The sequence below is a fragment of the Aricia agestis genome, chromosome 3 (assembly GCF_905147365.1).
Source record: "Aricia agestis chromosome 3, ilAriAges1.1, whole genome shotgun sequence".
Lineage (NCBI taxonomy): Eukaryota > Metazoa > Arthropoda > Insecta > Lepidoptera > Lycaenidae > Aricia > Aricia agestis.
The window spans coordinates 18640471-18664425 of record NC_056408.1 but is presented as its reverse complement, the minus strand read 5'-3'; the positions used below and the strand labels follow the sequence as shown (position 1 = coordinate 18664425).

The 23955-nt window shown below is 39.7% G+C and overlaps 1 protein-coding gene across 1 annotated transcript in view; it reads right to left on the bottom strand.

The window, feature by feature from the left end:
* Window positions 1-23955, bottom strand: part of LOC121740610 (Kv channel-interacting protein 1) — a 73454-nt gene that overhangs the window by 4458 nt on the left and 45041 nt on the right. The window contains exons 3-4 of the mRNA XM_042133342.1: window positions 12019-12088; window positions 2001-2071 (exon numbers count right to left, since the gene is read on the bottom strand). Coding sequence (XP_041989276.1) covers window positions 2001-2071; window positions 12019-12088 — 141 coding nt within the window. The remainder of the gene's footprint in view (window positions 1-2000; window positions 2072-12018; window positions 12089-23955) is intronic.

Below are 23955 nucleotides of genomic sequence, written 5' to 3'. Positions count from 1 at the left end.
CTCATAGATCCCATCATCAGCTCACCACTTTCGTAATTATTATACAAAATCAAGATTATATCCTATACAACAACACAAGAATTTTGAAAATCGGTCCACAAACAGCGAAATAATCATCAAAAACATCTGCTTCGATGCAAAATATCACGAAAAGCATCAATAATTGGGTCATAATGTGATAACCTATGGCATAATTATGATTTTGATGATGATGATCAAATAAATTTATGTGTTGGCTTATGCTGTTTAAACAACGCCGAAATCCCCGAACCTGTATCTATAAGGATTCAAAAGTTCTGTTGGGTACTTTCGGATCCAGGGTATAACCTGGTGCGAAATCTTACTTTTTGGTACCTCTAATGCTTCAGAAAAAATTAAAAATTATGTTTCCATACAAATTTTAAGAAGTCCCCTCGATTCCTCCAGGATCCCATCATCAGACCACCACTTTTGTGAATATGGTACCAAATTCGAGTTAAACCCTATACAACACAAAAAGAATTTTGAAAATCGGATCACAAACGGCTGAGTTATCGTTGAACATACAAAAAAAAAAAGATACATACAGCCGAACGTATAACCTCCTTCTTTTTGGAAGTCGGTAATAAAACTAGTAATATTTTGATCCATAATATAGACTACAGAGTATTTCGATTACATTGTCTACTTTCTTTGTGTTTTCGCGTTACAATGGGGTCGCTCTATTCAGTTCAAAACAAAAACAACCATAAAATACTCCTAAATTATTTATCGTTATTGGACTCGTTCTGTCGAAAAAGTTAGATATTTTTGCAGTATTCTTTCGTACGGTCAAAAAGGTATGCGATTTGTTATTTGACATAACGCATCTACGCGTGGTTTAAGTAATCTATAGAATTTCAATCTTATATCCTTCGATCGTGGATGCTTGGAAATCTATTGTTGTTCTATTGTGTCTCGCTCACCGGTGAGCTTGGGGCTTGACGGGTTAAGTTAGAATACAGTAATATAATTTTTAATGGAAATGATGTCGTGACTCGTGTGTACGCAAAACCTATAAGGGTCAATTCAGACCGCAACGCGACGCGTAGATGCATTTCTAAATTTGTATGGATTTGACAGATTTCAATTGCGTCAGACGTCTTGCGAATCTGTCAAATCCATACTAATTTAGAAATGCATCTACGCGTCGCGTTGCGGTCTGAATCCACCCTAAGACAAAAATTTTGTCTGAATTCTGACTAATATTTTATCGCTTGCGATGCGTGTCAAATCGCAAACATTTCTGACGACCTCTGTCGAAACCAACGAAAGCTCCACTGTTACTATTCCATCATTAATAATTTTTAGCTAAATTCGTGGTCAAAATCACCGATCGCAATTTAAACAGTTAATTATGTACTTACTTATATAATATTATAATAAAAACTAAATATATTCCTATCTATACGATTATTTTCACTGTGTAGTGAGATCTTATTCTCGCAACTCAATCATCGGCCGTCGGCGCCATTTTAATTAAGAGCCCATATGACCCTAACTTGACTACATACTTTAACCTAGATCTCAAAATCTGTAAGGTCTAGAAAACTGATTTTTTGACACAAGTAACTTCAGTTCATAATAATTAAATGCTCAAGACGAAAACACGATTACTCAAAAAATGCTCGATGGTTTCTTTTTTACAAAAAACCTTGTTTTAGACACATTTTTGCTTGGATCTTCGAAGTTTGCTGTCTTTTCTTTAATATTTTTTAATATCTAAAAAGGTATTGATAAAACCTAAATTTGCTCAAAACACTTTTTTCATAATCATTATAGTTCGTCTTTTATTCAAGTAAAACTAACTCGGCGATGATTCCGCGCCGTCCTTTTTCACCTGGCATATGAAAGACGGGCGTGAGTGTGAAGAGAGACGGACGATGTTTGATTTTTAGAGTCAGGTGAGCTCTTAAATGGCGATTGAATTGAGTTAATCTAGATTCTAAAATAAAGTTTAAGCTAGGCATTGTGATACTCACCCTAAAACTAATAGCTCCACTGGAATTCACATCGAAGGCTTTGAACACATAATGCGCGTACAACGCTGAATCTGAAAATGTTACAATTTTATATTTATAAGGCACATTAAATAACATTCACTATTAATGTAATAGTTCAGGGTGTAACAAAACAACTTTCTAAGGGATGTGTCACTTAGGGCCGGTCCACATGGCGCGTTGCGTCAGCGTTGCGCCGTCGCAGCGCTGCAGCTGTTGCGTTGTTTTACATACAGGGTGCAATTAAACCTTCCTGCAAAATTTTTTCCAGGGCTTAGGTTTCATTAGGAGAGTCCATTTAACCCAAAAAAAAATGGGATGTTATTTTTTTTCAATGACATATTTTATCACATTTAAAATCGTTGCACCCTGTAAGTACATAAATTAAGAAATTTAAAAAACCCCCGCCAAACAACTTTAAAAAGTAATGAAATAATATTTACTGCCTTTGAGTTCAAATAATTCCTAACTTGTGTAAAGTAATATTTTTGTCCATAATTGTTGCCAAGGTGTGTCGGGGGACCGCCAAGTACACTACAAACTATAGCCGCCAAGTCGCTGATTATCTCAATTCGATTCGCTGTGAACTGATCCTTAAACCATATTATTATAATACTAGCTATTTGACAGAGCTTTGCTCGGTATTAAGAAATTTAAAAAACCCCCGACAAACAACTTTAAAAAGTAATGAAATAATATTTACTGCCTTTAAGTTCAAATATTTCCCAACTTGTGTAAAGTAATATTTTAGCCCATAATTGTTGTCACGGTGTGTCGGGGGACCGCCAAGTAAACTACAACCTACAACCGCTAAGTCACTATTATTTCGATTCGGATTTCGGTTCGCTGTGACAGATCCTTGAACTATAATGATTAGTGAAATCAAAATCAATTGAGCAATTCTTGTATATATATATATATATATATACAAGAATTGCTCGTTTAAAGATATAAGATTATGTGAAATCAAACATCTACATTAGCGGTCCCCCGACACACCTTGACAATAATTATTATGGACTAAAATATTACTTTACACAAGTTAGGAATTATTTGAACTCAAAGGTAGTGTAGCGATATTTGTTATATGTACGACAAAATCGCTACGCTTATCGCTTCCGCGCGGCGCGTGTCCGTCTCCCTTACAACCGGTCACCGAGCGCGCCGGGCTTCCAGAAACGACGAGCGCACACGCCACTCCGCTGTAGGCTCTCATACGCACCGCCTGTGTCCCTTGTACTTAGACATTTAGCTTACGTAGTTCGATCATTTTGTCATTTCTCATTATTTCATTTCATATTTTCATTTGTGCTTTTCCATACTGTTTTTCTGTGCTATTTCCTTAACTTCTCATTTCACTGTGCTTGATCTTTACTGTGTATTCATCCTCATAATAAATTTCATTCTGTAAGTATTTCATCTTGTTTCCTTTCATCTTTCATATTCATTTAGTGTTAAGCGCTTCACGCAATATATACCTATCCTCCTTATTATTGCTTACATATCGGGTTCGAATCCCGATAGCGGAGTATATTTTATAGTTATATGTAAGCCGTAGGGGATAAATATTATCAGACATACAGACCGACTACCTTAGTTCCGAACTTAAGTACAGACAGACAGATCGACAGTTAGGTGGGGTAAATATTCTTTAGGATATTTGCCTCAATCCTACAGTGGTGACCTTCCGACGATACCCAAGGACATGCAGGACGAAGCGGGCGCAAGCGACAAGATGGCGGGCGAACAAGGTACCGCAGCCGACAGAATGGCCTGCGGACACATTAACTCGGGCGAAGTTTATCGAGTGGGCGTACGCATTCCACCATTTTGGCCTGAAGAACCTGAAGTGTGGTTTGCGCAGGTGGAATCGCAATTCACGATATCTGGCGTAAGTAGTGATGCTACTAAATTTAATTTTATAACAAGCCAGCTGGATCAAGAGCATGCCAGAATTGTTAAGGATATTATTGTAGATCCACCGTCCAGCAATAAATATGAGAAACTGAAGTGTGAATTAATTAAAAGAATTTCTCAATCGCGCGAGAAAAAAATCTTGCGTTTGCTCCAGCACGAAGAGTTAGGTGATAGGACGCCCAGTCAATTTCTTCGGCATTTAAAAAGTTTGGCGGGACCTGATATTCCGAACGATGTTTTGCTCACGCTTTGGTCTAGTAGGCTGCCACCACACGTTCAGGCTATTGTTGCGTCACAGCGGAAACAGGATTCAGAAGAGGTAGCGGATCTGGCAGACCGAGTCAACGACATAGTACAACCACAGGTCGCTAGTGCTTCTGCCGCTTCGCCGAGCTCCCTGGAGTTGAAGGTTGAGGCTCTTACAAAACGCTTGGAGAGGTTAACGCACAGTAGCAGATTCTCGCCACGTTCTCGTTCACAGCATCGCCATCGCAGCCACTCACGCCATCGCTCACGATCCCGAGAACGTCCCGACGGTCATCCCCATTGCTGGTACCATTTTTCTTTTGGCCCTAAAGCTAGAAAATGCAAATCCCCGTGCACTTTCAATTCGGGAAACGCCAAATGCAGTCACTAGAGGCCGTCAGCGGCTGCTACCAACAACAAGGCCGTCTCTTCATTACTGATCGGAAGTCCAAGGTACAGTACCTCATTGATACCGGGTCTGACTTGTGTGTCTTCCCAAGATCAGCTGTTCGAGCGCCTGCTAACACCAAGTCAACCTACGAGCTGTTTGCTGCGAATGGCACAGTAATTTCGACGTATGGATTTATTAATCTCAAGCTCGATCTCGGACTTCGTCGTGCATTCGAATGGCGGTTCACTATTGCTGACGTCACTAGGGCTATTATCGGAGTCGACTTTTTAAGTTTTTACAACTTGCTTGTCGACTGCCGTAACCAGAGACTGGTAGATGGACTCACATCTCTTTCTGTGTCCTCCCCTCATCAACCTAGCAACGACAACATTGCGTCAGTACGTACCGTTTACGACGACTCTGCTTACCACCAGTTGCTTCGTGAGTTCCCCAATATAACTCGTCCAGCTGGTAAAGACAGAGTTATCAAGCACAATACCGTCCACCACATCAGGACTACTCCGGGACCACCTGTATCCAGCCACCCTCGTCGTTTGGATCCTGAACGACTTGCTATCGCCAAGAAGCAGTTTGAGGAGATGGTGCAGAATGGTACAGCACGACCTTCACAGAGTTCATGGTCTTCTCCGCTACACTTAGCCAAGAAGAAGGATGATGGATGGAGACCATGCGGCGACTACCGGGCTCTGAATGCCCGCACCATACCAGATTGCTACCCAGTTAGGCACATACAAGACTTTGCCTACCACCTGGCTGGGAAGCGCATCTTCAGCGCCATCGATCTGGTAAAGGCTTTCAATCAGCTGCCCGTCTGTGAAGAGGATATCCCGAAGACAGCCATCACCACGCCGTTCGGAATGTTTGAGTTCCCGTATATGACCTTCGGTCTCCGAAATGCGGCTCAAACATTCCAACGGTTCATCGATGAAGTTCTCCAGAATCTCGATTTTACTTACGGTTTCATCGACGATATCCTGGTGTTCTCCGAGACTGAGGAGCAGCACAAACAGCATCTGAAGCAGTTATTCCAGAGGCTCGAGGATTATGCTGTCCTTATCAACACATCGAAATGTGTATTTGGGCAGTCAAAAGTTACTTTTCTCGGCTACACAGTTTCTGCAGAAGGCATTAGCCCACACGCGACAAAGGTGCAGGCTATTCAAGATTTCCCTCAGCCGAAAACTGTGAAGGAGCTTCGACGATTCCTGGGGATGGTAAATTTTTACCGTCGCTTTATCCCCAAAGCAGGAGCTTTTCAAACACCGCTAAACGCTCTTCTAGCGGGCCCCAAGGTCAAAGGTTCGCAACCCATCAACTTCACTGCTGATCAGCTGCAAGCTTTTGAACTCTGCAAGAAGAGTTTGTCAGAGGCTGCCATCCTGTCATATCCAGACCCAAGGCTCGAGCTGGCTATTCAAACCGACGCTTCAGATAAAGCCATCGGAGCTGTACTGCAGCAGAAGTCGGAGGAAGGCTGGCAACCCATAGCTTTCTTCTCCAAGAAGTTGAGCCCAGTGCAGACCAAGTATAGCCCGTATGACCGCGAACTCCTGGCGATATATCAGGCCATACGGCATTTCAGGCACATGGTGGAAGCAAGGACGTTTACAATTTACACGGACCACAAGCCACTTACCTTCGCTTTCACTACACGCCGTGACATCTGTTCTCCTCGCCAGTTCCGGTATCTCGACTATATCAGCCAATTTTCCACTGACATCAGATTCATCGGTGGAACGGAGAACTGCGTGGCTGACACCCTCTCGCGGATAGAAGAGGTGGGACTGACTCTTCTCGACTACAAGTCGTTGGCGAGAGATCAAGAAAGCGACCCGGAACTCCAAACCTTGCTGCAGTCTGGATCATCGCTTCGTCTGGAGAAGATGAACGTGCCTGGCACTGATGTCGTCGTTTATTGCGACATGTCAACTCCACTTCCTCGGCCCTACATCACACCATCGCAGCGACGTCATGTCTTCAAGACCTTGCACTGCTTGAGCCACCCAGGAACCAAGGCGAGTGTCCGCCTCGTCACGGAGAGGTTTGTTTGGCCTGGGGTCAAGAAGGACTGTCGGCAGTGGTGTCAAGAATGCCATGAGTGCCAATCTAATAAGGTTGGACGGCACACCTCTGCTCCTCTCAAGCAGTTTAGTTTACCGACAGCACGTTTTCGCCATATTCACATGGACATCATTTCCATGCCGCTGAAGAATGACTTCAGATACTGTCTGACAATTGTCGACAGGTTCACGCGTTGGCCAGAGGCTTACCCACTACGTGACATCACCGCGGAATCCTGCGCAGCTGCATTCATAGCTGGCTGGGTCTCCCGTTTTGGATGTCCCGAGAGAATCACGACTGACAGAGGGCGTCAGTTCGAGAGTAGCCTATTCAAGAATTTGGCAAATCTCCTAGGAGCTACTCATCACACCACGACGGCGTATCACCCTGCTGCCAACGGACTCGTCGAGCGTCTTCATCGGCAATTAAAATCGGCGATATCTTGCCACTCTACGCCGAACTGGGTCGAAACTTTGCCGATAGTGCTTCTAGGCATTCGGACCGCCTGGAAGGAAGACCTGCGTGCATCATGCGCAGAGCTGGTTTACGGAGAACCTCTTCGCTTGCCGGGAGAATTCTTCTCAACGAGCAACCCCAGCACCATGGAAGACCTATCGGAATTTGGGAATCGTTTACGCAACCACCTCAGCAGATTGAGCCCTCAAGCAACATCATGGCACGGGAACCGTACATTTTACGTACCGAAGAACTTGAAGGATGCTACCTACGTCTATCTTCGCCAAGGTCCGGAACGCAAGACTCTGCAACCAGCTTACCTTGGTCCCTTCAAGGTCATAAGAAGAGATAGTAAGGCGTACGTCATCGAAGTTCAGGGACAAGAGCAGACCGTGACCATCGATCGCCTCAAACCGGCCTACGTGACATCGGAGGGGTCAACACCTTCAGAGAAAACGTCATCTCCAGCTGAAGACACCACACCGATGACCACGACGACTCCGGAGCCAAAATGCACCAGAAGCGGTCGAAGGGTTAGATTCCCAGACTACTATCGTCCGTAGTCAACGGACTCAGCCGGGGAGTACTGTAGCGATATTTGTTATATGTACGACAAAATCGCTACGCTTATCGCTTCCGCGCGGCGCGTGTCCGTCTCCCTTACAACCGGTCGCCGAGCGCGCCGGGCTTCCAGAAACGACGAGCGCACACGCCACTCCGCTGTAGGCTCTCATACGCACCGCCTGTGTCCCTTGTACTTAGACATTTAGCTTACGTAGTTCGATCATTTTGTCATTTCTCATTATTTCATTTCATATTTTCATTTGTGCTTTTCCATACTGTTTTTCTGTGCTATTTCCTTAACTTCTCATTTCACTGTGCTTGATCTTTACTGTGTATTCATCCTCATAATAAATTTCATTCTGTAAGTATTTCATCTTGTTTCCTTTCATCTTTCATATTCATTTAGTGTTAAGCGCTTCACGCAATATATACCTATCCTCCTTATTATTGCTTACATATCGGGTTCGAATCCCGATAGCGGAGTATATTTTATAGTTATATGTAAGCCGTAGGGGATAAATATTATCAGACATACAGACCGACTACCTTAGTTCCGAACTTAAGTACAGACAGACAGATCGACAGTTAGGTGGGGTAAATATTCTTTAGGATATTTGCCTCAATCCTACAGTAGTAAATATTATTTTATTACTTTTTAAAGTTGTTTGGCGGGGGTTTTTTAAATTTCTTAATTTAATTTTATTTCATACTTTTTAACCCCCGACAAAAAAGAGGGGTGTTATAAGTTTGACGTGTCTGTCTGTCTGTCTGTCTGTTTGTCTGTGTGTGTATCTGTCCGTGGCATCGTAGCATCGAAACGGGTGGAGCGATTTTGATCTAGTTTTTTTTGTTTGAAAGCTGACATGATCGAGAGTGTTCTTAGCTATAATTCATCATCATCAGCCTGCTCAGTGCTGGGCAATCAAGGTTTATCTGGTTCATGAAAAGCCGTTAGCAACTTGTAGTCGTTTGATGGGTTTTGTATTTCATACTAGTTCGTGACATTTGTGAATATACAATATACGTATACACATATTAATGAAATTTGACCTGGTGCTGCAGCAGCACCTGGTAATCAATAGGATATCCAACTCCTCGCCAACTTAGAGCAAAGGTTTCGTATTTGGGCACATTTTAATTGCGACAACCAGTAAGAAGTAGATAGACTGTAAATATTTATATGCTGCTGCTGCGGCATCACCTGGATTCTATAGGAACCAAGCTTTGTATGAACCCAAAGTGGAGGTTTCATGTTTAGGCTCATATTAACGGCCTCATCGAAAAGGAAATTGATAGATGGTAATCATGAGAATAATATGATTCTGTTGAAAGGAATTATTCTGCACTATAACCAACACAAGTTTAATTAAATTAAGAAATTTAAAAAACCCCCGACAAACAACTTTAAAAAGTAATGAAATAATATTTACTGCCTTTAAGTTCAAATATTTCCCAACTTGTGTAAAGTAATATTTTGCGCTAATGTAGATTTTTGATTTCACTAATCATTATAGTTCAAGGATCTGTCACAGCGAACCGAAATCCGAATCGAAATAATAGTGACTTAGCGGTTGTAGGTTGTAGTTTACTTGGCGGTCCCCCGACACACCGTGACAACAATTATGGGCTAAAATATTACTTTACACAAGTTGGGAAATATTTGAACTTAAAGGCAGTAAATATTATTTCATTACTTTTTAAAGTTGTTTGTCGGCGGTTTTTTTAATTTCTTAATTTAATTAAACTTGTGTTGGTTATAGTGCAGAATAATTCCTATCAACAGAATCATATTCTCATGATTACCCTCTATCAATATCCTTTTCAATGAGGCCGTTAATATGAGTCCAAACATTATACCTCCACTTTGGGTTCATACGAAGCTCGGTTCCTATAGAATCCAGGTGATGCTGCAGCAGCAGCATGTAAATATTTATTGTCTATCTACTTCTTACTGGTTGCGGCAATTAAAATGAGCCCAAACACGAAACCTCTGCTCTAAGTTGGCGAGGAGTTGGATATTTTATTGATTACCAGGTGATGCTGCAGCATGGTCAACTTTTCATTAATATGTGTATACGTATATTGTATATACACAAATGTCACGAACTAGAATGAAATACAAAACCCATCAAACGACTACAAGTTGCCTTTCATAAACCAGATAAACCCTGATTGTCCAGCACTGAGCATTCTGATGATGATGAACTATAGCTAAGAACACTCTCGATAATGTCAGCTTTCAAACAAAAAAAACTAGATCAAAATCGGTCCACCCGTTTGGATGCTACTATGCCACAGACAGATACACACACAGACAAACAGACAGACAGACAGACAGACAGACAGACAGACAGACACGTCAAACTTATAACACCCCTCTTTTTTGTCGGGGGTTAAAAAAACCAGTGTTGACACGGCGCGCTGCGTCTACGAAACGCACACGTGACGGACAAGACGAACCGGAACGGGGTGTACTCGTTGCGACGTCGGAGCGGCAGCGCTCAGTTGCTTGTGCGTTGATAGGAGGCTGCAATGTTTTGACAAAACTTGCCGCAACTGTGCGTCGTCACTGCGCCAACAGAACGTTCGGCCAGCGTCTCGTTGTAACGCTGCGTTGACGCAGCGCCTGTGTGGCCGGCTGTGCCTCAAAATATTTGCGTTGTGACGATGCAACGCGCCGTGTGGACCGGCTCTAACATAGTGTTTCTTACATAGTTCACTGTGAAAATAACAGCGCTAAAGACTATTTTTTTGGGATCTTTATGGGAAAGCGCCCCAAAGCGGCAGCTGCTACTTTCACAGTGAACTCCATACAGGGGACTCATACAGATTACAGACCCAAAAGTATATTATCACTTTGTTTTGTTACATCTTGTATAAATTTGTGATTGTTTCTCATCTTTTATTTATCTCTCCCGTAGCATAAACATTTTTGTATTACAGTATTACATGTTTTATGTAATGAATGATATAACAGTTTATGGAATATTATACCTGGCCCTCTTGTTATTAAAGACATCCACATTACGTAATATACTTTACATAATATACCTACATACAAAACATTGTATACCTATATTACGTCAAATATGTTTGACGTAATATAGGTACCTAAATTTAACTGTCAAGACGTCAATTTTATTACGTAACGGACAAGGACATAACACTGCATACAGGTAGGACAGTATATAAATAAGTCTATGCATACAGGAATATTGATGTCGCTTAATTTTAAGAGATAGGCTAAGGTTCGAAGTCGAAAGGAAAATAGGAAAAAGGTTTTACTATTAGCCACTTAGAATTCCGCCATATTATACTCAAGTAGTTCCTACCAGAGTGATGAAAGTCTAAATTGCATGCCCTAATTTCGATTGCGAAGTTAGATGTCAAAAATGTATGGGAATTGGGATTTGAAGCATCACAAGCGCCATGACAGTTAACGACACGTTAAGGGCGTTCGTTGCGTTAAGCGTGCGCCCGGCGCGGCCATCCGCGAGGCGTGCTTGTTTTAATTCACCCATACACGGACGTAAAAAAATACGGACGTAGCATTACACTATAAAGAGGTGAGGCATGCAAGGTACGACAATTTCGTTTATTGTACACGTGACCGACACTCACACACGCAACTAGGTACTACAACCCGCTGTCATTGTACACTGAGTGACGGCGCCAAAGACACGCACACATCCTATACGGGCGGCCATAGTTCTATGCTTCACTCGTGATTAGACAAGGTTACGTCCGTATTTTTTTTACGTCCGTGATCCCATAGAGCAGCGCCTCAACAGGCGGGTCAGTCCGTATGGCGCGGGCGCCCACGCCGGGCAGCCGCGCCGGGCACACGCTCAACGCAGCGAACGCCCTAAGGGTCAACTCAGACCGCAACGCGACGAGGCGAGGCGAGGCGCGGCGCGGCATAAATTTGTATGGATTTGACAGATTTCAATTGCGTGAGACGTCTTGCGAATCTGTCAAATCCATATAAATTTAGAAATGCATCTACGCGTCGCGTTGCGGTCTGAATCAACCCTAAGACTTCTAAACTAACTTCGATAACGAAACCAACGAAACGAATAATCGGGCACCTGGACGAGCAATCTTATTGCGCAATATCACTTTTCGCGTAACATTATTGACCGTCTAGGGTTAATATTGAACATCACGCGCCTTCAATCTGATGTCAAATTTAAAACTGTTCAATAAAATTGAAGCGCGATTGACAATACAATTGATCGTCTAGGGGCCGGCTAATGTAGTATCATAGTTGAACACTTACTTCTTTACAGATCGCAGAGTAGAAGATGTAGAAGAAAGGGAAGGAAGACTAATACAAGTACTTACTACCATGTGGGAAGAATTTCGCGTAAATGTCCTTGAACGACTCCTCGTGCACCACTCCCTCCGGACATTCCTGAAAATTAAAAAAAAAAAACATTAAATAAATAAAAATATATTTAGCTGAACTACCTCCTCCTTTTTGAAAGTTTGTTAAGGCGATCCCCCTACGGAGATGCCGTAATTTACCATCTTTTAGAGCCTTATAACTCATAATTTGAAAGCTACAAAATTATAATAAAATACAGCAATAATCTTCAGTACTTATATTAACATTCTTTTCCCCGTTATTAATTTCCAATTTTTGTTTATTATACTCATGATCAGCTTCCAAAGTAATGCCAAATTATTAAAATTGAAGCATACTTTCAGTACTCCCTAGTATTTACAAATTACTTTTATTTGAAAAACACGCCAATAGATCGATAATTTAATCTACATATTCCCCGTTTGAATTTTTGTAGGTCAATTTTGAACTAAGATAAGTAAAAAAAAAGGATTTTGGTGCGATCTCGGCAACGCTGCAAATGTACTATGTTCAAGGTCGTTTGCTCGGGGTATGGCCTTAAAAAGGTTAACTTTACTTATACAGATCTGTTATGTTCATACTATTTTCCGGCTCCGGGGAAATCTCTTCCGAACAACATTGACAAATTTGACAGATAAGTGAAACAAAAAATACGAAATGCCATTTACATAAAAGAGACAGACTAAATAAAAGACGACGCAATTGGGTCGTATTTGAAGCTTCACAACGCGCGCGGTAGTAACATATCTGCTTTGAGTTTTTTATTATATCATTGGGTTAACTACACGGTAGAAGTATCATTCTGTCTACTCTGGTAGAAGGATGACAATTAAAAACATATTATATGGAAGTAAGTTTTTACGTAACAACTGTGAGCAGCTTTTCGTTATCAACGCAAAAACCAAGAGTGAAAAAGCAAAGATGTCGTTGGCTCTTCGCTTTGCTTTAAAAGTGGCTCAGTGGCTCCAGTTTTCGGCTCAAAAATTATTTATCGCAATATTTGATTCTACAAGTCGTAGTTTATATCAATATCTGTTTATTACAAATTGTGATTAGCCTACGTTGAACAATTATTAACATGACAAAAAATTCAAATTATACCTAACTAGATGTTCCGCGCGGCTTCGCCCGCGTAATTTAGGAGTGTCCGCAAAAAAAGAAACCTATGTCCTTTCACGTGGTCTATACTTCATGGGTGCCAAATAACATAAAAAATGCTCCAGTACGTTCAAATAAGCCCTTTCAAATAATTTCCCCCGTTTTTTCCACACTTTCCGCTATTTCTTCGCTCCTATTAGTCTAAGCGCGATAAAACATAGCCTATAGCCTTCCTCGATAAATAGGCAAACAAACAATCAAACAAACAAACTCTTCCCAATTATAATATTATATTATAGTATAGATACTAAAGCCAGCTGATCACTGATGATGATTGATGATATTAGGTCGTGAATCGTGATTCACTAATTAAATACTTTAGCCAACTTCAGCGCTCCACCGCGCCGCCATATTGCATTTTAGATTCACTAACCTAGGATTCTAGACTAATGGATGGCTTTCATAAGGTAATATCAAGAAGGAACACCGACTACAGCTAAAAGCTTTTTCACTTCAGGTACTAGAAGGAAGATTTTTAATCTTTTTATCTAAGCTTTTCTAAAGTAACGGTAGCTTATTATATCTATCAGTAAAATTCCGATGGTATAGTAATACATGGTATATTTTCTCTATGGTGATACCATAGTAAAAGCAGGGAAAGTAAGTTATCTTCATACAAAGGCACCGCGCGCGGCTTGTATGTGTGCGCCATAGTATCAATGCGTCGCCACGTACGGCACACAACAAAATCTCGGCGGTACCAGCCTCTAAAACTCGCCGAGATTTTGTTGTACTGTGCCGTGTGGCGACGCAATTGATACTATGGCGCACACATACAAGCCGCGCGCGGTGCCCTTTGTATGAAGATAACTTACTTCCCCTCCTTTTAACGTCACGGGCGGGGTCTACGCAGACCCCACGCGCTGTTTTTTGACGATAATTTTTTAAATTGGCAAGTTACGATCGCACATTTTCGGCTAATTTCAATGCAACGCGAGGTAGTACTCGAGGAATAATTTTAGTTTAGGGTAGTACTTTTCAAGGATTGACAATTTTTTTTCGGTAATGTTTATTGTTAATTTTTATTGTTATTACTTATTTATAAGTCCTATTTTATTAGAAAAAAAATAAGTTAGTCAAAAGTAGACATTTTTATTGAATTTTAGTACATGAAACATGTGCCCTAAAAATTCTATGCACGAGATTGGTTAGCTCATAAAAATATTCTTTACTGTCTAAATAATGGTTAGTTTATTATTTATTAATGCTTTTCATAAATAAAATAATATCTTTTCTCATAATATAAATCAGGTTTTTAAAATTATTAAAGCATTCTGAATTTATATGTATATTTATATTGGGGTACTTCTAGACCCCACGCGTGACGGAACGTTACCCAAAACAACGCGTGTACTTCAAGGTTAATGGTGATACTTACGGCCCGGCCGCACCTGCGTCTATCGTCCGAAGCTTCGTGCTATGAGACGATACTATTGGACGATACACGCAGATAGTCCAATAGTATCGGTTTCAGCGCAAAGCACTACGCATATGCGGCCGCGGCATAAGATTTAAGAACCACACGAACCTTGCAGGTTTATGGTACAGAGTTAGACACAAGTTGTAATTGTATTAAGTACTTAAATAAATAAATAAAAGAAAAAAGACTATCTTGCGAAATTATTGCTTCGGTTTGACTGGATGGAGGAAATAAATGAATAAAAAAAATGGGAGGGCTCTCCTACAAAAAACACAATATTTTCCCTATTATTGCTCTATAATTGTACCGAACCCTTCGTACGCGAGTCTAACTCGCACCTGACCGATTTATTATTTTTAAATAGTGCCTTTGTTCAAGCGAGGTTTGTGTAGGAGTTAGGACATCACGGCAAAATAAACGATATCCATACTAATATTATAAATGCGAAAGTATCTCTGTCTGTCTGTCTGTCTGTCTGTCTGTCTTGCTTTCACGCCAAAACTACTGAACCGATTGCAATGAAATTTTGTATACAGTTATTCTAGAGTCTGAGAAAGGACATAGGCTACATTTTGATGTGGGAAAATATCTTATTTCCATGAAAATATCGATGAAAATGAATTCGCATTGCGCGTGGCCAGCGCTCATCCCGGGGGTCCTGGGTTCGAGTCCCGCAGGCGGAACAAAAAATTTTCAATGTTCCTGGGTCTTGGATGTGTATTAAAATAAAATTTCAAAAATCTTAAACATATTTTATGTATAATATTATAAAAAATCCAGAAATATATCGATGGAATGAACATTTTAGTTCTAATACGATTCAACAGATGGCGTTTTATTTTTTACTTTATTGTAACACTAGCTGTTGCCCGCGACTTCGTCCGCGTGGACTTTAGTTTATAGCGCGCGGTGTCAACAAAATTTGTGTCAAATTTAAAAACTTTTTAAAACCCTGGTAAGTGGTACCCCTCTTAGGGCCGCGCTACATCGGAATGGCAGCGCTGAAAGTGCTCGCCTCGCCGCTGCCATTCCGGTGTAGCGCGGCCCTTGATTAATCAAAATACCCAAAAACAGCTGTGCAGTGTGCACATAATCTATACTAATATTATAAATGCGAAAGTATCTCTGTCTGTCTGTCTGTCTGTCAGTCTCGCTTTCACGCCAAACGCCAAAAGTATCTCTGTATGTCTGTCTGTCTGTCTGTCAGTCTCGCTTTCACGCCAAACGCCAAAACTACCGAACCGATTGTAATGAAATTTTGTATACAGATAGTCTAAAGCCTGAGAAAGGACATAGGCTACTTTTTTACTGGAAAAAAGGGTTGTAAGGGGGTGAAAATGCGTAAATTTGTTCAAATTAAGTTAGTTCCAACAATTCATAATAGATGGCGCCGTGCGTCTTCTACATCGCACTGACGCTTGCTCAAAAGTCTTCCTATAAGACGTGGTATGATCTTACATTTAAGTGTCGATTGTTATATCTGTTCTACGGTATTAAATAACTCAGTACTTTATCTGTGCAGTGACGTAACCTGAAATCTATCAATGATAAATAGTTTATGGGTAAAGTTGTGTAATTGGAGGGCTAAATAAGCTTTAAAATTTGGCATAAAATATAAAGTTTAATATAAAAAAATGAAATACTTATTGTGTGCACACTGCACAGCTGTATTGATTTAAGGGGTACCAGGGTTTTTTTATAAAAGCTTTTGACACCAATTTTGTTGACATCGCGCGCTATAAACTGAAGTCCACGCGGACGAAGTCGCGGGCAACAGCTAGTTAATATATAAACCAAGGATTCTATAATATGTTCTCAGATTTAGAATGCTCTATCTTTATTCAAAGCTAGAGAATATAATATATAATATACTGACAAGGTTACAGAATATGACCTATATTTGGTTAAATATTATGATGCTTTAGTGTGGAACCGCTATTTTGAATTTGGAACATAATCAGATAGGCCGGGCAATTTCCGAACGAGCTAATTTTACTGGAAATAGTTCGGTTAAACGCGATGCCGGCTTCAGAAGAAAAGCCGGCGGTCCGCAGTTATTTCGACTTTTCGATTTTAAGACGAATTTTTGTTATCAACTGTTACACTCGTTTACTTGTACAGACCGACAAGGCTTTTAAATATGAACGTGGCAAAAAAGGAACTAATGCCGCCATCATACAATAACATTTTTTTACATGTTTTTGACAGCTTTCTCCTTTACCGGCAGCGCCCCCCGCCCACGTTCATAATAGACCGGGAGATGGTGACACAAAATTCTTGGTCATTTGTACCAGTATGGTGGTTCTTCAGGGGTCTAATTACGTAAAGGCAAAAAGGAAAATGGTGGTCATAGCGCTCGCACCGGCGGCCCAAACGCGTGGGCGTTAAACGAACGCGTCGGATAAATAACGAGTGTCGAACGATTTGTTCCACAAAAATGCTTGTATTTTCAAATAGTCGAAAAAAAGAAGTAGGCGGTAGCGTAATGCGGCTCTTCTTCGTTTCGTTCTCGTCTTCTTTTTTCTTTGTGGAACAAATCGTTCGACACTCTTTATTTATCCAACTCGTTCAATTAACGCCCACGCGTTTGAGTTTATCATTTTCCTTTTTGCCTTTACGTAATTTGACCCTTGAAGAACCGCCATACTGGTACAAAATGATCAAGTAATTTGTGTCACCATCTCCCGGTCTATAAAGCCTTTTAGGTCTGTAAGTTATAACAATATTATAATTAATTTTTGATTAAAAATTAAGAAAATCATAAGCACGCTGGGTTTGGCATAACACGTATGACATCTGACTATGAATCAACTTCCCTGAAAGTACAATGTACTTAAACAACTATGGTGTAAATATTTTTGTCAATTCATAGCTTAGGCTGTCGTCTCTTGTCTGAAATGCATGTAAAAAGAGCTTAGTTGCTTAGTTTATACCATAAAAACCCCGCAAAACCCCGCGTAATCTACCGACTTTAAATGCACGGCTAAACTTTTAAATTGCATTTTACAAGCTATCCACATAATGAGGGTAGGTCGAAATTTCATCGTGAGCAGACACGCGCGCTCGCGTGCGGCCCACGACGTTATTAAGCCGAGCTTTCTCGTTCGCGATGTAATTGATTTTAAAATTTAAAACTTCATTCCGAGTTCCGACATTTGTTTCTTAGATTTTAATGTAAGCACAAATCGAAAAAACCTCGTGCAAAGTTATTACGTAATGCTAATAAATATAGGTCTACAAGGATATGGTGGCAATTTTTGACAGCTGATTTTCAAAAAATATTATTGATCATTGGATAAATTTTTATATTTGCACGTTTAACACACAGAATCAGCCGCTAATAAGAAAAATAAAAACAGGTAAAGTAAAACAGGCCAAGTGCGAGTTGGACTTGCCCATAAAGGGTTCCGCTGCAGCAATAAGGTTTCTTTTTATGAAGTTAAAAGGTTTTTGATTTACCTACTTTTATAATTATTTCAGTTGATTTAATGAAAGTTAATTTAAGGTTTACCATTTATGACGCATAAAAAAAAAACTACTTGCTAAATCTCGTTCAAATAAATTTTCGTTAGTAGTGTTTACACTTTACAGTAATGTACATCATATAATATATTTTTTAGACTTATGTCCCTACTTTAGAAGTTAGAGGTGGGGGGACACACATTTTACCGTTTTGAAAGAGTCTCTCTCGCAAAATATTCAGATTAGAAGAAAATGATAATAGAAACCTCAATATTATTTTTGAAGACCTATCCTTAGATACCCCACACGCATAGGTTAGAATATTTTTTTTTGTTTCAGTTGTACTTATGCGGACCCCTAAATTTTTTAATAATTTTTCCATTTTTGTCTCAAAATCTTAATACGGTTTACAGAATACATCTACTTACCAAGTTTCAATAGTATAGCTCTTATAGTTTCGGAGAAAAGTGGCTGTGACGTACGGACGGACAGACAGATAGACAGACATGACGAATCTATAAGGGTTCCGTTTTTTGTCATTTGGCTACGGAACCCTAAATAGGATGAAAATGTTTTATTCCAATTACCCCGGCAAGTAATTCTAGAGTCAATTTATTTTCTCACTTTTTGCCATCAGATTCTGGTAGACCTATAAATCCTATATCTTTAAATCTTATATCTTTAAACGAGCAATTCTTGTATATATATATAATTGGAATCTCGGAATCGGCTCCAACCCAACTCCAATTTTCATGAAATTTAGTATTTATTATTATATAGAAATTTAGTTTAGTATCTACATATAGGTTTTGGGGGCGATAAATCGATCTAGATAGAAATCATTTTTAGGAAATGTCATTTTCATCGAATACCGAGCAAAGCTCGGTCAAATAGCTAGTTAACTTTAAATGACTATAAAATTATTAAATACATTTAAGTATTTATTTTTTATATTTTACAACATAATATTATATCAATAAGGGCAACAATTAGTAAGTTATACAATACGCCCCAAAAAAAAATGTACTCGTATAACTGTCTAACGTAAAATGCTTAAAATAAACTACAAAAAGTATTTAAATATTATTCGCCCAAATGATGGTACTCAAATAGGCAAATTGAGAACACATTAAGCAAGGACCCAATTCTTGTATCTCGAAACTTTGTTTTATTATAATTTTCTTTAAATATTTTGCGACACGCTAAATCGGGAATTCCCTTACGTCTTTGGCATAAGATCGCTTGTTCAATTTACAATTTACTTTATTTTCAGTAAACTACTTATATCTGGAATTGCACCTAAAATTACATCTAGACTGGCATAAAATTTAAACACAAAATTTTACTGTCCTTTTCTTAACCTAAGGTTAAGCCTAAACCTTTCTTTTTCATATTTGTGTTGCTAAAAGATTTATTACCTAGTATAAACTATAATCGCTATGAAATATCTGAATCTCTCAACCGTGTATTAATTTTATCGCGGCGACAAGCGATATCGTACCCATTATAGTCTGTCAAGAAAGTGAAGAAATTAAAGAGTGGCAACATCGTAGTGTCATCCCTTTGATGACACTACGATGTTGCCACTTTTTAATTTCTTCACTTACTTGACGGACTATACATGATGTAAAAACTTCTGTAAATCCCGCTAGTTAAACTGGCAGACGCACGACATCATGCGCGCACGAATCGAACCACAGATTCGGAATTAGAGTTTTTATTTTTATTAAATAAGGGGGCAAACGAGCAAACGGGTCACCTGATGGAAAGCAACTTCCGTCGCCCATAGACACTCGCAGCATCAGAAGAGCTGAGCGAGCAGGTGCGTTGCCGGCCTTTTAAGAGGGAATAGGGTAATAGGGGAGGGTAGGGATGGTAAGGGGAGGGTAGGGAAGGGAATAGGGTAGGGGATTGGGCCTCCGGTAAACTCACTCACTCGAGGAAAAACAGCGCAAGCGCTGTTTCACGCCGGTCTTCTGTGAGAACGTGGTATTTCTCCGGTCGAGCCGGCCCATTCGTGCCGAAGCATGGCTCTCCCACGTCCCAGAATTGGGTCCCAATAACGCAATATTCAGTTATAATTGAGGCGAAACCGACCAGTAACAAGCGGTTGAACCGAACGAAACATTAGCCTAACTGTTTTTTAACGACAGGTTCTTGCGCCGTTGAGCTTCAAGTCGATTCCGATCTACACATTTAACGTGTCGGCTTTATTACGATATTTCAGCGGTATAATTTCTTTATTAACGAAGCTTTTCACGCTATTTGGCTATGCAAAAATATGTTTGACTTAATTTGCTACGTAAAAGTAGGTATTTATTTATAAACATAATAATATACAGTCTACAGCCTACATTAATTACCGAATATTTATTCGCATCAATAAGGGAAATAGATCGCGTTATAGTTACACTAAACTTGCGATCTTAAGGCCACGCCTTGATAATTTGGCTGTATCGATGTCGATTTTTCTCGGCAATGACTAAAGCCAAGAAATTGAAGTTCATTGTCAGTATTCATCATGTCTTTATCTTTGAATTACCCATAGCATAACCCGATTGGTCAACTTTTATAACACAATAATCAATCAAAAAGACCTCTGTAAAAAAAGGGATTCTTATTTTGCCAACAGAGGAGAGTGATTTAAGCATCTAAAATTTGTACATAGATTGGTTCAAGCATACACTTTAATTTGCCCATAGGTTATATGAAATGTATTTATGGTTTTAAAATTACGCGACAAAAACCATTTTGTCGCATACGTCCTTTCCATTTTTTGCTGTTCCATTGCATCTATGAGAGGCTGGACCGGCGTCTCATAGAAAACAAGCAATCTAAAACATATCCAACACGGTTTTTTACTTTAACGCGGCGTCACCTTAAACACTCTTGCTCGACGCGTGTTGACAACATTCGTAGTAGCGTGCATACTAGTACGTAGCACCTCACCTCTACGAAAAATGAACTTACTCTTTTATGCATATAATATTAAGTACTTAGATGTAACTGTATATAAATGTAACTCTAGATAGGGATAGGTTTACGCCTCCGTGAATATACTGCACAGTGTTTTTCTGTTTCTGAAGGTATTTAGTATCAGGTTAATCATGTGTATTTGTGCTTAAATCGGGCGGAAATACACCAGCCCTACTAGACAAGTGGCAAGCTATTATCGTAAACGCCAACAAAATGTATGCGATTTGACATAAGTCATCGCTTCGCTAGCGAATACCAATGTCTAATCTCATACATTTTGGTGGCGTTTACAGTTCGACAAGGCTTTTTATGAACGTGGCGAGAACAGGAACTAAACGCTTCTATCATACAAAAACGTCATTTTTGACATGAGTTTGACAGCTCTCCTTTACCAGCAGCGCTCCCGTCAATGTCACCCGCGTTCATTGAAAGCCTTGTCGAACTGTACGATAATCGCTTGACACTTGTCTCTAGGCCCAGTGCGGTAGCAGCAGACAACCTGGTACCAGCCTGAACTTTAGATTCGATTTAGCTCTTGGCGTGCATTGGTTAAAGTTTTATAATATTTCGTTTAAAATCGGCAGTTAATCCAAGTCGTTAAGGTGGAGGTTGTGGCCTTCGACTGTTGGCCAGCTTCCCCATGCGCCAAGGCCGATGTGGTAGACCTCATTATGAATCATAACTCATATCGATTGTAATGAGCCTGGCAGTCGAGGTACGAAATAAAAATAATCGGCCAAGTGCGAGTCGCACTCGCGCACGAAGGGTTATGTACCATTACAGAGCAAAATTAGGCCAAAAATTGTGTTTTTTGTATGGGAGCTCCCCTTAATTTTTATTTTATTTTAATATTATTATAAAATTAGGCCAAAAATTGTGTTTTTTGTATGGAAGCTCCCCTTATTTTTTTTATTTTAAATTTAATATTATTATTAAATATTAAACTAATCATATAACGCAGGATTTTAACAAAAATTCAAGTACATACCTACCTGTTGCCATTATTGATATAGAGCAAAAAAGGCTAAAAAATTCACGTTTGTTGTAAGGGAGCCCCTCTTATATATTAATTTTATTTTGTGTTTAGTATTTGTTGTTATAGCGGCAACAGATATAAGTACATAATCTGTAAAAATTTCAACCCTCTAGCTATTACCGTTCTTGAGTACAACCTGCAGACAGACAGACAGACGGACAGGCAGACGGAGAGACGACGAAGTCTCAGTAATAGGGTCCCGTTTTTACCCTTTGGGTACGGAACCCTAAAAACTGCGCACGCCGCACATTCCAAATTTGAATTTTGCCGTTTGCAATCTATTAGGGCCAGTTTACATTGCAACATAATGCTTTTTTAAGGACGAAAAACTTAAAGCACAATATCATGTCTGGTAAAGTAATAATTATGAACCTTATTTTATGACGGTGTTTGTAATGTAATAAAAAAGGTGTTACATCTATTAAGTAGATTTTAGTAGATACTTAGTAAATTATAGAGAACAAAATATTATAATAAACAAACCAAAGATCTGAAGGTGAAAATCACAATCGTCTGAAAGTGATAAATGATTACATAATATAGAATAGGCGGATAGGTGATGTTAAAAGGTCAGTGGGTAAGTCGTCGACCGGTCGCGCCGAAAATAGGCGGCGAGCTGTCACTTTGACAGCTACACACCGCGCCATTTTTAATAGGGTTGCTGAGGATTCCTCTTCCGCTTCCTCATAATGAGGAAGTTCCGCAATATTTTGGGTTCCTCAACCGTTACCGCATCCTCATAAATAAAAATAAAAAAATCCTCTTCCGCTATCGCTTCCTCAAAATTTTAGAGGAATTTATGAGGAATTTCACTGCGCATGCGCGTCGCGTATCCAATCATGGCAACGCACACGCCAGAGCCAGAGAATTCACTCATCTTTTTTTTTGTGTGCGTGTGTTGTGTATGTTACTGAACTCCTCTTTAATTGCTGGACCGATTTTGATGATTCTTAATTTTGTGTTTTGAGAATGGTTTAGATTCATAGTTTGGTCCACTGGAAAATGCCCTTTTAATTTGAGGATACACCAGGGGCGAGAGAAAAGAACAGAAAATCTTCGATTCGTTGTTCGCTGATTCCTTCTCCAAAACTTAACCGATTTAAGTAATTTTTTCATTATGAATTAAAGCAAGGCTTATGCTGTGTTCCTATGTTTTATGTTTTTTTTTTTTTTGTATATTCTAGCCAGTTTTGTTTTCTGGGTGTTTGAAGTTTGTTTGAACACAGAGGAAAATCTGGCCATTTTTTTGGATTTTTGGACGTTCTTATCTTTTTTAATAATAAAATTATGAAAAAAAAAAGAAAACATAGGGACATGCTAATAGTGGCCATAGATATTCAGGAAAAAAATCATAACTCTACCGGCATTATCCAGGGAGGAAACAGGGGACAATGTTTGTATGGAAAAACGGCGGTGTGGACTCCTCTTAATTTTTGTGTAATGTATGTACCTAGTTATGTACAGACAGAATAAAGGCTTTTGGGTTGGGTCCGCTAGTATTTATAATTTCCTATCATCCTCTTCCTCATCCGCTTCCTCTTCCGCTTCCTCATCCGCATCCTCTTCCTCAAAAAATATCCTCTTCCTCATCCGCATCCTCTAAATATGCGCGTGAAAATTCCTCTTCCTCCTCCTCTTCCTCATAATCACTTCCTCAACAACCCTAATTTTTAACATGAAGATAGGTTTGTTACCAATGATATTTTACTTATACAGATATGTTACGTCCATACTATTTTCCGGCTTAAATCACTTCCGAACAATTTTCAAATTCAAAATTGCAAACATTGACAAATTTGACAGATAAGTGAAACAAAAGATACGAAAAACCATTTACATAAAAGAGACAGTTCTATTTTTAAA